This window comes from Halyomorpha halys, unplaced genomic scaffold (genome assembly GCF_000696795.3).
Source record: "Halyomorpha halys isolate HHAL.00 unplaced genomic scaffold, Hhal_1.1 Scaffold409.1, whole genome shotgun sequence".
NCBI classification, from domain to species: Eukaryota; Metazoa; Arthropoda; class Insecta; order Hemiptera; family Pentatomidae; genus Halyomorpha; species Halyomorpha halys.
Window position 1 is genome coordinate 663,131 of NW_027115142.1, and position 15,734 is coordinate 678,864.

The following is a 15,734-nucleotide window of genomic DNA, read 5'->3' on the forward strand; positions in this document are numbered from 1 at the left end:
GAAAAAAATGTGCTCTTTGTATTACACTGTTTTTAACACTGAAATTGTACCAAAAAACACATCCCTAATTGGCATTAGAAAATGTGGAACAAATATTTATGGTATGTATACACCAAGATAGTATGTACATATGTTTGTTTGTATTAATTCTTGTATTCCAGTAATCTCTATGCTGTCAATTTATACTAAATGATTTCAATAAAATTGAGACATTTTATTTACTTATCGTCTATGCACATCCTATATACAATTATTCACGGTTTTTGTAACAAAAATTAATAATCAAAAAACATTTTTAATTTTAATTAGCCTTGGAATTTATTGGTTTAAAAAGATAACAACATATTTAAAAATAAGAAATTTATTTACAAAAAGATAAAAAAAATAATAATTTCAATTTATCTCAAGTGATACAGTATTCTTTACTTCTAAAAAAAAAATTAAATAAAAAATATATAAATCTTAACTTAAAAATATAAAAAATATAAACAAGTAAAAAACAATATATACATGAGCTCAATACATTAGCTGTAACCTGCTTTTATTTTAATTTCCTAATCAAAGAAAATGCAAATTTTTTACTTATTTCTTTCCTTCTTTTTCTTTTTTATGTATTCAGTATATGTATAAAATAAATCCCTAAATCAACCATTGTGAACTTTGGTCAAACCATTTGGATTCAATAACATGCATTCCCTAAAAGATGTCATGTTTATTACAGTCGTTCCTAAAGCTCTATAATGTTGAATGAATATATGCCACAGGTACAGATTATACTATTACAAATCAGATCAAGAAAGGATTTCATCAAAGCCTTAGTCAACTTCCAATTTCCTGAAACTTCCTATAATCGATGTTGTTTCAATACTTCTGTTATTGCCATTTTTTCCTTTTTTAGATAAACATGAGTTATCCAACAATTTCATATGATCCAAAGCTAGAATCCTTTCTCTTTTTTCCGCCAGTTCCTTCTTCCACATTTCTGAAATGACAAAATAGCAAAAGTGAAGCAATTAGAGATAAAATATAAATATAAGTGTATTGCAAGGAACGATTGTTAATATAAAATGTTTTGGAAATCTTATAAAAAAAAAAATTAATAAATACTTCTACCTTTATCTGTCTTATACAAGCAACCAAGTTGTATTAATACTAGATAAAAACATAATGTTACAATTTACATCAGAAATAAAGGTGTCTGTCTTAGATGGCCACTAATCCAAGGAATCCATTCTCACATCACCTCTATATTACTAGGAGATTATTACGCTGATTACAATGTAACTTTATTTGAAAATTAGGCATGTAAAGTGACAAATTTCAAACAAAAATTAGGAATGGTAGTTGCAATAGCTAAAGAATGTAAAAAAAGAAACATATTGTAAAATCCTGATGTTAAATGTTTAGTGCAATATTGTTTTAGAAATTAATGAAATTCCATTATAATTTTTCATAATTGATAAAATTAAATTTGCCTCAATAAAATTACAATATGACCTAACTCTTGTATTATTTATAATGCAGGACAAAATAATGTCAGAAATTTTATTAACTTTTATCAAAATCAACCAGTTTGATGACTGAGTGATATAATTCTTTTGGTTTATAACACCCACTCATGTTACTCATCATGTAACTCATTTCGTAACACACTCCAGTACTTAGGACTTCTTCTCAGAATTTTCCCAAATAACTCAATTTTTTTTTTAGCTATTGCCTCTATTTATCTCCAGTAGGGCCTCTTTGTTCGATCCCTCCTTAAATGGGTCTGAATAAGCAGGTTATGGTTGTTTAAGCAGCACACTATTATTTCTCATTATCCTCTCTCCTTATTCTTGATTTATTCTCGACTAGTAATCCACAAAAATAAGTCATTTGTATTAAAAAGATAAAATAGTCCACACATACTAAAATAGTTTTAATTTTTAGTATTAGTCATCCACAGTAACAGTAAAAAAATAACTAGTTAATTTTTTATAATTTTTTGAGGTTTATTACTTCCATCATTTTCAATAAATTATTATTTATTTATTCATTAACATTGTACAACGTTTCGGGACCACTGTCCCATATTCATGCACTATAAAAACCTCATGATTTCATATGTGAAATCATGTCCTCCATTTTTGCATCTTCACTTCTCTGTGGCACAGCTATCATTCTGAGAAGTGAAGATGCAAAAATGGAGGACATGATTTCACATATGAAATCATGAGGTTTTTATAGTGCATGAATATGGGACAGTGGTCCCGAAACGTTGTACAATGTTAATGAATAAATAAATAATAATTTATTGAAAATGATGGAAGTAATAAACCTCAAAAAATTATAAAAAATTGACTCACCAGACTTCCTAGAGAGATAATCCAGATAACTAGTTAAATTATTTGAACATTATCAAAATATAATTTACTTTGAAAAACCTATCTCTATACTATTCTTCATTTATCGAATACAATAAATAAATAAAAAATAACTTTGTAGGTCATGTTAGTGGAAGAGCTCTATTAGTAGAAGTAATCCTTTTAGTTTCCAATGGAGTAAATGAAATCTAGCTACTGATCTCGATCAGTTTCTTTTTTTTTTTTTATAAAAAAAAAAAAGATCTAGATCAGATGCCAATTTTTTCACCTCTGTTCACTGCTGTCCCAACTGGTTCAGCTCTCTATTACACAATTACTGATCTCTTCCATGTGTTTCTGGGTTCCTCTGACTTTTGAGCACCCTCTGGATTTTAGTCGAATGGATGTTTCTCTATATCTTTGTCATACTTCCTTAGGGTCTGACCAATCTACTTCCATTTTTTTTTCTTGATTAGTTCCTCTATTGGCTTGAGGTTAGTCCTCTGTCTTAATTCTTTATTGGAAATGATTTCAGGGCAGTTAATGCCAGGTATTCTACTCAATCATCTATCAACAAATACATAGTTCTCTTAGTTGTATACAAGAGCAATGAGATAACATTTGGCTTAAAGAGATGCTGTTTGGTATCCCAAGAGATGCTCTTGTTTTTCCAAACTTTGTACAACTGGACAAATACTCCGTCTGCTTTGCACAATCTGTTTTCACATTTTCTTCTGTTCCTCCATCTTCACTTACTATACTCCCTAGAGGAATGAATCTATTATTTTGATAGGCTGATCTTCTCTGCAACATATTTTCAGCTCTTCAGTATACCCTCATTTCCTTTGTTTTAACTGCATTTAAAGATAGATCCAGCTTTGCTGATTCTTCTTTTCAATTTGTACTTGATGTCTCGGAAAACAGGAGGCAAACATTGTCGGCCAACTCCAACTTTACTAATTGGTCAGTAATGCACTACTGTATCCCTCATTTTCTATTTCCCATGATATTTATTATACACTAAGTAATCCATTGCTACAATAAATAGAGTGGGAGACAAAACGTATCCTGGACGTACACCATTTGTGGTTTAAATTGACCCAGAAGGTTTGGCTTCATGAAGGCCGTGGTACTCGAAGTCTTCTTATAATATTTTTATAAGGTTTAATATTTTTTGTGGGATTCCATATTTTGCAAGCAATGGCTACATTATTTTCCTATTGACCAAGTCAAAAGCTTTTTCTAAGTCTATGAAGACAATAGGTGCTTTTCCACTCCTTACTTTGTTCTATTATAATGCACAAAGTATTTATAAGATCAATGCAAATCTCAATACTTTGCAATCCTAAGCTTTGTTATTATTGTAAGGACTTTACTTGGCATAGAAATTAATGTTATTCCTCTCCAGCTATGGCTGATCAATATATCTCTATTTTTTTAGAACCTTCACAATTATTCCCATGCACCAATCAGTATGAATCTCTTCTTTGTACCATGTTTTAACTAATAGCAGTAGTATGACCTTGACTGTAGTGCGCAGGTTGATCTTGAGAACTTCTGGGAGGATGCCATAAGAACCTCATGATTTCCTGTTTTTTGTTTATATCAGAGCAAAATTTCTTCTTAGTTCAGAGGACCAATGCGGATTTCAGTGATATCATTTATAAGATTTCAGTGATATCATTTATTTATAACATCTAAATTAATTAATGCATTGTCATTCCCTACATGAAATATTATTTTCCCCAAACATGTTATAAAACTCCATGTTTTCTGCACTTTTTGTTGCTTCTTCAGTATCTTCAGCCAACCCATCCATTCATTTTATTTTTTCTCTTCCAAAAATCTCTTTAACATTCTTATTTAATTTGTTGTACTTTGCTAGGGCCTATTCTTTCTGTTGTCTTGTTTTTGTAAGGTTTATTTTATTTTTTGCTGAATCCCGATCTTTTCTTTTAGAGTTTCTGTAACCTAAAATCTCTTGCCTAATTATAATTAGGCTTCCTTTTAGCATCCCCATCAGTAGAAATCCTATCCTATCCCTGTGTCCAACTCCTTCATTATGTCCAGAATATAGTAACGTCATATTATATGAAGTATGCTGCTCACCAAAATCCAGCTATCTTACTTCATTCAATCCCAGAATAATGAGCTTATACTCATTCAGCTCCTCAGCAACCTGCCTCAATCTTCCACTCTCCGTGAGGTCTCTATCCACAAGGTCCGAACATTCCTATTTCCAATCAGTGTTATCCTTTTCATGCCAAATGTATTTTCCATTAGATGAGTCTAGCATTTTTTTTTTTTTTTTGGTTTCTAAATCTTGATGATTTTAAACTGCTGTGAGTAGTTAGACCATTTCAGTCAGTTCAAGTGGTGGTACTACCATCTTAGAGCCGCTTGGCCAGAAGAGCTCTTATATAACAAATTCTCAACAGAATACTTCTGTATTTTTTAATATAATTTAATTAAATTATAAGTGAGTATAAATAATATTGAAATATGAAACAAGAGACAAAATTTTATTTCAAATTTATAGATTTTGAAGAATTCTTGCAGAATATCTCTTTTTATATTTTATTGGAGCTTATCCATCATGGAATACTTCTCAAACTCAGTCAGCACTTATTTATGACAATTGTTTAAAAAGTTTTAAGTACAAGTAACATACTATTCCATTATAAATATGTATAAATTAAGTTATAGTATCTTATGAATTTTTGAAAAAGGCATTTCAAATGATTTTATTTTATTTATAACATTTTTCAAAAGGACAAACATACCAATCATTCCGGTCATTGGTATATCACCACCATATTCCTTTGGTAGCACCTTTCGGTCCAAATTGGCATGTAGTTCTGCTAAAGTGTTATGCACCTAAAATGTCATAATATAATGTAATAATATAATATATATGTATATATAAATACAGAGGTATTAATTACTACATAATAAAAATGAATAGAAGTAACTAATTGATAAATCATTTAATAAAAATAGATATAAAAGGAATGAAAAGATAGTCCTAACAACAAAACCCATAAATGAGGAACAATTCAGTGCTACCAACTGGAAATTATAAACCTGATCCTCAATTCCATGTGTTAACCTAGTTTTTTGTTTTTAAGTGTCTAGGCTGTGTAAAATTGACCAGCTAATATGTAAAATGGACACTCCTTAAAATGATTTTAAACAATATGAAAAAATATTAAAGTTAAGATTTAAAAAGTACAATTCAGACACATCTTATTGGAGATAAGAAGTCGATAAATGAGAATACTTATATTACAGTAAAATATAAAAAAAAGAACATTCAAGAACATACCGAAAAACTATGAAAACTATAAAAACTACAATTATGAAAGGATTTTTTTTTCACTTATAATGGGATTACAAATAAGTTTCCCCTGTTTGATAAAAGATAGCTCTACCAGGAGGTTTTGTTGAAACTGCCTGTTGTAAAAGTAATATCGTAAGTGTAGTCATCTGGTGACAGCCTTGAAGTATTAGTGACTCTGTATCAGCATCAAATTATTTTTTTTTTCATGCAAAAATGTCGTTTTTGACAAGTTATGCCGAATAAGCATCATTTGTGGGAACTTCTGATTTTCTTCTTTAATTAGAAGATATCTACTGTTAAGGCACATCAATTGCTTGTAGAAACATATAGAAAGACTACTTTCTGTGAAAGAAGTTGTTTTGAGTGGTTTTAAAAGTTTAAAAACAGTCGGTTTGTCGTGGAAGGTCGAAAGTGTAGAAAGACACAGAATTGGGCGTATTATTGGAAGATTTGTCCAAAATACAAAAAGAACTAGCATTTTTATCAGAAGTGACTCAAGAAATATTATCACATCATTTAAAATTGTTGGGAATAATTAAAAAACAAGGAAATTGAGTTCCATATAAATTGAATTTGAGAAATATTGAAAATTGATTTTGCATGAGTAAAATATTATGAATACCATATGAAATAAAACAAATTAAATTTTATAACAAAGGAAAGAGAAAATATACACAATTAATTACTTTAAACAAAATAGAGATTCCAGTCATATGCAGAATGTGTGCGATATATAATGGGACAGGAGCTGGTGGCTGTTGAGAGACCTCAAAGACGAGCATTACTGGAGCCCTCTACCAAAACAAATTAATGAGACGAAGCCAAGCACTCAAGAAAAAGCATGCCTATTACTGCTCCAGACAAGGCAAAATTATTCTCCTACATGATAATATTCAATTGCATGTTGTGGTCCTGGTCAAAACCAATTTGGAAACACCTAATTGGCAAGTCGTACCTCACCCACCTTATTTACCAGAAATTATTCCTTCCGATTATCACTTTTAATGGCACATAGGAAGATACCAAAAATTGGGTCAATTTGTGGATAGCCTTAAAAGATGAAGAGTTCTTGCGACATACTATCCAAATGCAGCTAGAAAGATGGGAAAAGTTAATTACTAGTGATGTAAAATACTTTGGATAAAATATAATGTACCATTCTTTCACAATAAATTCCTAATTTTTAATAGAAAAATAGCGGAAACTTATTTGTACTCCTATACACAAGAATATATTTATACACTGTAAGATAAGCTATAAGAATTGGAGTAATAAAATTAACATTACAAAAAAGAAGAATGATAGATTATAAACTTTTTAAAACTTACCATTAACCTCTCCCTTATTTTACTACTCATCAATGATTTTACAAAATCATAAGCATACTTAAGTGGTGATGGAACATTTAAAAAATGAATTTCTTTGTGTCTCATGGGTACTGATTGCTGAAATAGATAATTATTTTATAAAAATAATTTAAAATATAAGAAATAAAAGAACTACAATGTTAAAAAAACATATAAATTTGGTTTAATTCATTTATTAGTTGATTATATTTATACAGATTCTAATTCTAATTCAATTTTTAGTTTTATTAAGACAGCATATTTTGTCAAGAAGTATTTTGTCTGCAGTATATTTCTTCTATTTTATTTATTTATTTTTTACAAATTCTCAACTAACAATAATGAAAAAAAAAATTTATTAATACATTTTTAGGTACCATCAATCCTTACACATTGCCAACAATTATAGATTCATTATATAACTAAAATTCTTTAACTACATTTCCTGATGCAATAAAGGTGTTTTAAATAAGTTTATTGAACTCATAAGAACTCTTTTTTATTAGAATTAATGGCCAAGCCTGGGGTTATGGCCACTATGGAGTTGCAGAGAAATACCTTGCCTTTGCAAAGTTGGTATCTGACCCTTCAACGTGTTATAAAGAAAAAGAGGCGGTTGAGCTAGAACAGAGCAGACTATTTAATATTGAATAGTGTAGACTACTTCAGCTCTTTGTAAAACTCTTGGATAAGAAATAGTACTTTGAGTTTGAATGTAAAATAATTTATCCAAAATATGGCTAATTGAACAAAAATCAAATATCATACTGGAACCACTTAGGATAAGCAAAACATAACTGTTTATATGTTATTTTCATTCTATTTTACTTTGGTGACTATGAACTTTCCAGTTCATAGTCACCAAAAGACAAATAATAAAGGTAGAATATTACAGTTTTTAGTGGAAACAAGATGATAAACTAGAATTATGTATGTATCATTCATTGATGTTTATCAATCCTCATTCAAAATTAAAATATATTATGATTGTTTCTAGTCTCTATAAATCAACCAAATATGTGGCCACAAGGTGATTGTTTTGGCTTATAAATGAGTACTGTTCCCATTCATCTATAAAAAAAGAATCAGTTAGAGATTTTTAGTTTTTTTTTACGAATTAACCATTAAGTTAATAAGATCCATATTCCTTTTAAAAATAGCCAGACTCCTTTCATGCTTTTCCATATTTACTATTCATAATATATTATAAAAATAAAAAATAATCACTTTAAATAATATTAACCCTTAAAAAATTAATTTTATAAATTAAACAACCTCTCCCCATCTAAATACTGTAGCAAACTCTGTTGGGGACCACATCGTTAAATGAGCTGCAGAGACATGCTTGAAATCACCAAAATGTGTGAAGCCAACAATCTGGTTTTGTTCATCTTCCATTAGAACTTCATAAGTAATAGCATGAACTTTTGACATATCAGTCCGTGTATATTTATGAGCATCTAAGAATTCTGAAAAAATAATTTATTAATGAAAATCGCAATAAATTTATTTTTAAACAGAACCAATCGATTAAAATAATTTCATATCAAAATAGAAATAATAGTCAGAATATTTATGAAACATACCTGAAATCCCAATTATAACTCTCCTACCATGTTTGTCTCTTATAGGTGATGGGAACAGATACCTAAAGACACAGAAAAAAAGTTGAATTTAATTCAGTAAAAACATCTGAATTTGATAAAAATATATTCTAAATAATTAAATCACAGTCATATTAGCAAAACCAAACAAAATCAATAATATGGTTTACAATGAATATAAACAGGTACTGCTTATTTAATAATGAGTAATAAAATAGGCTTTTTAACTTAGAAAAATAAATCTTAATAACACATACCCTTTGTTGATAAGTTCCAATACTGGTGGATCAAGATAATCCAAATCAAAAATCAAATGTTTAAATGTTTGCCGAAGATTGAGATACTTAAGCAACATTACTTGTGCTGCTGGTAGACTGTACTTCTTTGTTCTCAGGAACCGCAATAGAAAATTTGCATCTGTACATTAAAAAACATAAAATATGTATGTCAGAAAATTTAATAATAAAATCAACTTAAAATACAATCCAAGCTAGAAGTCTGATTAGCTTTATAGTCCTGACATTGATGATTTTTTACTAGAATATTTTGAGAGAGTTTTAATATTTTCTACTTCCTTGTTTTTGAGGGTTCTAGGGATGAATTAGCTTCCTACTGGACTACAGATCTTTCACTTTTTGAAAAACTTCCTTGTTCAAGAAGCTTTGATTCCATGGTAATGGCATTGAGGTCTGCTCGAGAATAAGCTCAGATCTGCTTCCAGTTTTGTAAAAGACTGATATATGAAATTTTGTCTCATCAAAGTATCAGTATTTTCAGCCAAAATATCATTATTAAAACAAAAAAAAGTTAATGAATGTTAAATTATCTAACAAATGATATTTTTCTTACAATACCTCGAAATCCATTGTAGAACCATATCAGTGCCTCGAAGTGATATGTCGAGCTGAAAAGATTTACATTCCAAAAATGCACTTGAAATTATTTCTCATGTGTTAGTAACAGCAAAGATAGCTACTTGAGAGTCAGTGAAGATAATAAAATTCCGGTCTTGCCTTCTAGACAGTGCTCTCAAGGCGATAAGGATAGTTGCTGTCTTACCATCGAAATTTATACCATCCTTACTTACTGCACTACTGAATTTGAAATCTCTTGAGCAAATCCTTGCTCCAACATTTTTAACAATTGATTCAGCCAAGCCATCTATATAACCGTGAAGCCAATCCTGAGAAAGATACTTTTGAGCTATTGTTTTTAACCCACAGGTTTTGTTTTCTAACCCACCAGCCAGATAAGTTGCAGCACTGCCTTGCTTTTTGGATAGTGGATTGGAAAATAAGCCTGTATAAATGGTTCCTATACTACGCAGTCAAACCTTCTATCTTCGAGTTCATTCATGCATTCACTCATATAAACACATTGAAGCTCACTGAGCGTGGTGCACCCATGATTAGTCACAGTGGTCTAGCCTCTTTAGAGATGCATCAGCAGCAGTACAAATGACCTCAGAACCATATTCTGAGGTTAAAAGGACCTAAGTCTTATATGGGAGACTCATCACATCCTGGGTGGCTCCCCATGTCTTTCTTCCATGAAGTTTTAGGAGCTAAAGCCTTTTTTCTCACTTTTCCATCATCACTTCGATTTCCAGGTTCCAATTAATATTAGTATCTAAATTGACTACCAGGCATTTGCCTGTATAGGTTCTTGGCAAGGGGACATTATTATAGATGACTTCCAGCTCGTGCACTTTTTTTGACAATGTAAACTCAGTTTTTTGGGTAATCACTTCCAATACAAATAAAATAAAAAAATGTTTTTGTGAAAAAACAAGTTAATTATTATGAAGCAATGAACTTTTTTAGTAATTTTAGCAATATTTTTATTTCTTCACCAGGTATATCAAATATTTTTATCATTTAAGTCAATTGGCAAATTTCATAATGTTTTGAGATTCACTAATTGATTTAAAATAATTTAAAAAAAAATTTAGTATTGCTGGTAATTAAATAAAAATTATTTCAAACATTTCTAGAAATTTTTGTTATACCATTTAGTAAAATACATTTTTTACTTATAAAATATATGCATAATAAAATATTTAATGGGGTATAATGGATGATTTTATCTTTAAAAATATAGATTAAATAAAAAATGTTGTCATAAAATACAAGTTGATTGTTATGAAAGTCATACACTAAGTGGTTTAATAATTTTTTTAGTAATTTTAGCAATATTTTTTATTTCATCACCAGCTACATATATTAAATATTTTGAGTCAATTTGCAAATTTTATTATATTTTCAGGATGGCAAATTGGTCCAAAAAAATAAAAAGCTGAATATTGTTGATAATGAAATAAAAATTATTGCTAATATTTCTAGTAAGGTTTATAATGCCATTTAGTAAAAAATATATCTTATTTATAAAAAATACAATTAATAAAGTATTTAATGGGGGAATTACAAATGATATTAGTCTTTAAAAAAAATAAAAGCAAAATAAATAAAAAATATTTTTAAGAAAAAAAAAGTTTATTAGTATGAAAGCACTTTTATAAAACGCTGCGCACACTATACTGTATAAAAATACTTTCTAGCAATTTCAGGAATCATTGTGGTTTGATTATCAGCAATATCAAGTATTTTTATTATTTTAAGTCAATCTGCAAATTTTATAATTTTTTCAATCAATTTATCTCCATAAAAAGATAATGAAATTTACATTTCAAAACTCAAAACTGTAAAAATACTGATAATCAAATAACAAACAGTACTAAAATTACTAAAAAGCTTATTTATAAGGTTTATTTCACCACTTTTATAATAATAAATTTGTTTTTATGAAAACATTTTTAATTTATTTATATTTTAAAGAAAAATATGACTTGTTTTGTCTATGGTAATTATTTTATTTTACATATATATTTTTTTAAATAAGTTTATTTTTGTAATTTGTAATTTTTTACCCAAAACACTGATACTTTAAGGAAAACAACTTTCATGTATTATTTTTGTACAAATCTCAAGGCAAATTACAGCTTATGAAATCTAAAAGCCGAATATATGTAGTCCAGTTGAAGGCTGTTAATAAAAATAGCGAAAAATTCAGGATTTTATGAAAAACAAATTTTTTTTGGTGATACAATTGCTTTGAAAGCATCCTTTACATAGCTTAAACAAAGACAATTTCTACTTTTTTAAAAAGAAAATGCTGTCCAGTTTAGTATGCTGCAATTTAGAATCATCTAACTTTTTTAGATAGACAATGATATATATGTGTTTTTTTTGTTACTTTAGAGGTCAACTTTAACCTCGTTAAATATTGCTAAAGACTTAAGGAGGTTAAGTCTAAGAGGACCCCATCTATTATTGAGTCATAATGAACAAATAATTTTTCTTCAATGTAACAATTTCTGGGAAAACCAAACACCCATAAAATTTCATACATATTTTATTTATGAATTGGATAACGTTTTGGACTTCATATTGTCTATTTTCAAATCAAATCTCTAGTTTTAGACTATTTATCTCATTGTCAATAAAATTGACTCTATCAAATTATAAATTCTTGTCATCGTGACTCATTCATCTCAGCAGTATTCAATGTTGTTATTTACAGTTCTCTAACAGCAATATTGGAATTAAAGAATTAAAAACCATCAAAAAATAATTTATTCTTTTATTTTAATTCTTTTTTTTTCTCTGAATAACCATATCGCGCAAATACAACTGTTAAATTATTCTTTTTTGTAAGGTTCATGAATGTTAAGAAATAACTGAATTTTTTTTTTTATACAAAGTAACTCCACAAAATGACACATTTAATTATTCCATGTGCTTTGGAACACTATAAATATTTAAAACAAATAGCATAATTTTGTGATGTAATAAGTTCTAATTCATTAACATAATATAATCAATAAATAGTACATAAACTATAAAATTAAAGAGCAGCATCTTATTCACATGACCAGAAAAACTTATTGGAAAAAATAATAATTAAGGAAATATTTCAGTCACAATAAAGAAAAAAAACACGCTGTCAAGTGCATTGGCCAGTTTAGTTTCCACACCATTTCAACCTATATTTCAAAATTTAAGAGTTTTTTTTTTTTTCATTTTTAATACATGTTATTTGCCTTGTATAATAGCATGTGCAAAAGGGGCAGTATCTGAAACATGTGTGTCAAGAAACATACTTTTGTGCTTGGCGAAGCAAAATTAGTGAGTGGGATACAGGAACTTTTTCACACTTATCCCCAACCAACTTTCAAATTTGGAACAACAATGCTGGTGAGACCATTTTTGAAATATAGCTGGGCCGAGAAAATTACGGTTACGCGTGCCTAAGCGAAAATAGTTGACGGAGTCTAATCAAAAAGATATGGGACCAACCAGCCCCCAAACCGTAAAAAATTAAAAATAATGCCCGAACACGAATTAGTTAGACAAACACGGAAACACATTTATTTCCTGATGACTAAAATATACAATACAAGGCGACAATTTTCGAATCTGAGGAAATACAGATTTTCATCTCTAGCATGATTACTTAGTTTCCCTACCCTCTTTAGTGAGGAAGTAAAAAATCGATAATCTATCAACATTTAAATTAAACATGAACAAGATGTAGTGAAAAGTAAATTACCTGTCCTAACATTCTGTAGATCATGATTTTTTCTTATCCAATCTCTAAACTGAGCCAAAGTTTGTTCCTTAATGGTCTCATCTTCCCTCAGTTCCTTCTTCGCAACTTTTTCTATTTCCTTAGTTAAAGTGCACTCTAACTTTTCAAATCTTCCTAATCCAGAATTAACTTGCAGCACCATACCTAAAAATAAGATTCAGATTAGTTTTAAATAACTTAATTTACAATATACGGACGTAATTATTCTGAATATCTTTTCTCACCCCTCAACAAATACGAAAATCAATATTCAGTAATCAGACAAAGTTTCTCCTAATTTAAGTTTTACTATCCTACACTAGGCTAATGTACACTCCAAAAAATTCTTCAGAAATAACTCTCACCTCAAAAAAAAAAAAAGAGGATTTTCTGTTTTTCATTACATATTAAAATTTGAGCTGGTTAATTATTTTCAATATACAAAATTGAAGATAATTTACAGGAACATTTTTTAAAACCATTTTTGAATCCCCATTTAAGCCCTATCAGACTATTTCAATGAGAATAATCCCTATCTGATATTAAAGACCATTTCATTGTACATTGACACAATGAGGTCAATCCAAATTGAAATAGTTTTCAATAAATAATTTTGAAATATTGTGAGTACATTTCTGACCGCCACCCGGGTCATTTTGTCCTTCAGTTATATGCACAATAGTAATAAAAATCCAATAAGATAAAGTGAAATGTATACAGCGCAATGATCTAATAATATAGTTGCTTTTATAAGTAAAACAAACATATTTATTTTCACTTGCGAAATCTAATTATAAGCAAAATGTTAAGAGTATAGTAAGGATTTCGTCGCCTTTTTCCCCCGAAACAGCAAATTTAAATCTATTTGAATGAAATCCCTTATCTAAGCCCATTTTAAAACAAATGTCGGTAGGGGAAAGTGTATAAATGAGTTCCTGTTTGCACTGTTGTGTGAAACTATTAGAAGGGGTGGGTGGAAGTTCCGTCGTATCCTTTTTTATAACACAATGGACCCACGACAGAGGAACACCATATATTAACAAACGAAGATTCATCTTAATTAAAAATAAACTATTCATCAATATTAATAATATTTTTATTTTAATATGTGGACAATTATTCACTCGTGAAATATAATTGGAACAAAGCATATTCATAGATTATTAGCGGATACAGTGCCCACACAAAATGTTTCTATTTTTATCTGAAAGAATTAATTACTCAATTTGAAGAAAAAGATGCTTCGTTACTCGTATGATATGATTTCATGTTTTTGTACAAGATGTATTTGCATTCAAAGAAAGTAAAATAATCCAACGGAGATAATGATTAAGCAGTAGAATTTATAATAATTATTTACTGAATTAATTCTTTTAAGCGTTAGTAGGGAAACATTTATCAGTAAAGAAAATATGAGAAGGTTAGCACAAGTTTATTTGTAAGTTCTCACCACTCTTTTAACGAAAATCTTGTTTAGATACCTCAGAAACTAAGCGATACTTAAAAAATAAAATGGCAGTTCTACAATCGCAATGGTATTAATTTAACTAAACAAACCACGCAAAACTGATTTATAATTTTTTCTAAAAATGTGTTCCTTATATCTGTTCTTTAATTAATGATAAATATCTTTAACGAATATATATATTACATCCCTTTTGCCGTTAGCTGAAAAGGATCACTGATTGGCTGGATGATATAGAAATGTAATGATTTTAGAGTAATAATGAACTAATTTATCTCAACTTTTGTCGTTGTCCTTTAGACCTTGTTTCGTCCTTAGGATTGTTGATTCCCAGTAATTATTTTTATTTTTAAAATGTTTTGTTCACATAACCTTATTCTATACGTATAATATAATTTTATTTTCATTTCCAAATTGTTTCTTGGGGAAAATTAATAAGAAAACCCATTATAGTGGATACCTTTTTCACAATCAATATGCATAGACCCAATGCACTTATATCTATAATGGATATCCATGGATCAATGAATGAAGAACCATATCTAATGAAGAGGTAACATGTATTACTATTACACATTTAAATGGTAAGGATTAAAAAATAATAATTTGACACCGGCTCTCGACTTTCTGGATTACTCCCACATAAACGTCACTTATGACGTTAAGTGAAAAATGATTGTTTCATTGATTTATGAAACTTAGTAACAGGGAAAAGCAATCTGACAATTCTCCTCAAGTATTTCAAATAAAATTTCATTCAACTTTTTTTTTTACTAATATCGTTAGTAAAGTTATATAGGGCTTCTTTTTTTTTTAAACATGCCCATTTTAAAAATTAAATTCAAACAAATCAGCGATATTTTCTTCCTGTATTATGTAAATACATTCACAAATAAATATATAGGAATATGTATAAGAGCACATAGCTGTTGTTGCTTGAATAGTGGTACATATGATAAGTTTTGCTCTCTCTCGCTCTCTCTCTCTCTCTCTCTCTCTCTATATATATAT

General features: G+C 28.9%; 1 protein-coding gene across 2 annotated transcripts in view; it reads right to left on the reverse strand.

The window, feature by feature from the left end:
* Positions 1–345: 345 nt before the first annotated feature.
* The window catches only part of Cralbp (Cellular retinaldehyde binding protein), a 25,840-nt gene continuing 10,451 nt past the window's right edge, over positions 346–15,734 (reverse strand). For both annotated transcript variants that reach the window (XM_014423190.3, XM_067052221.1), the window contains exons 2-8: positions 13,241–13,423; positions 8,890–9,049; positions 8,615–8,676; positions 8,304–8,497; positions 7,011–7,127; positions 5,126–5,219; positions 346–982 (exon numbers count right to left, since the gene is read on the reverse strand). In XM_014423190.3, the coding sequence (XP_014278676.1) occupies positions 816–982; positions 5,126–5,219; positions 7,011–7,127; positions 8,304–8,497; positions 8,615–8,676; positions 8,890–9,049; positions 13,241–13,421 (975 nt within the window). In that variant the 5' untranslated portion in view covers positions 13,422–13,423 and the 3' untranslated portion in view covers positions 346–815. The remainder of the gene's footprint in view (positions 983–5,125; positions 5,220–7,010; positions 7,128–8,303; positions 8,498–8,614; positions 8,677–8,889; positions 9,050–13,240; positions 13,424–15,734) is intronic.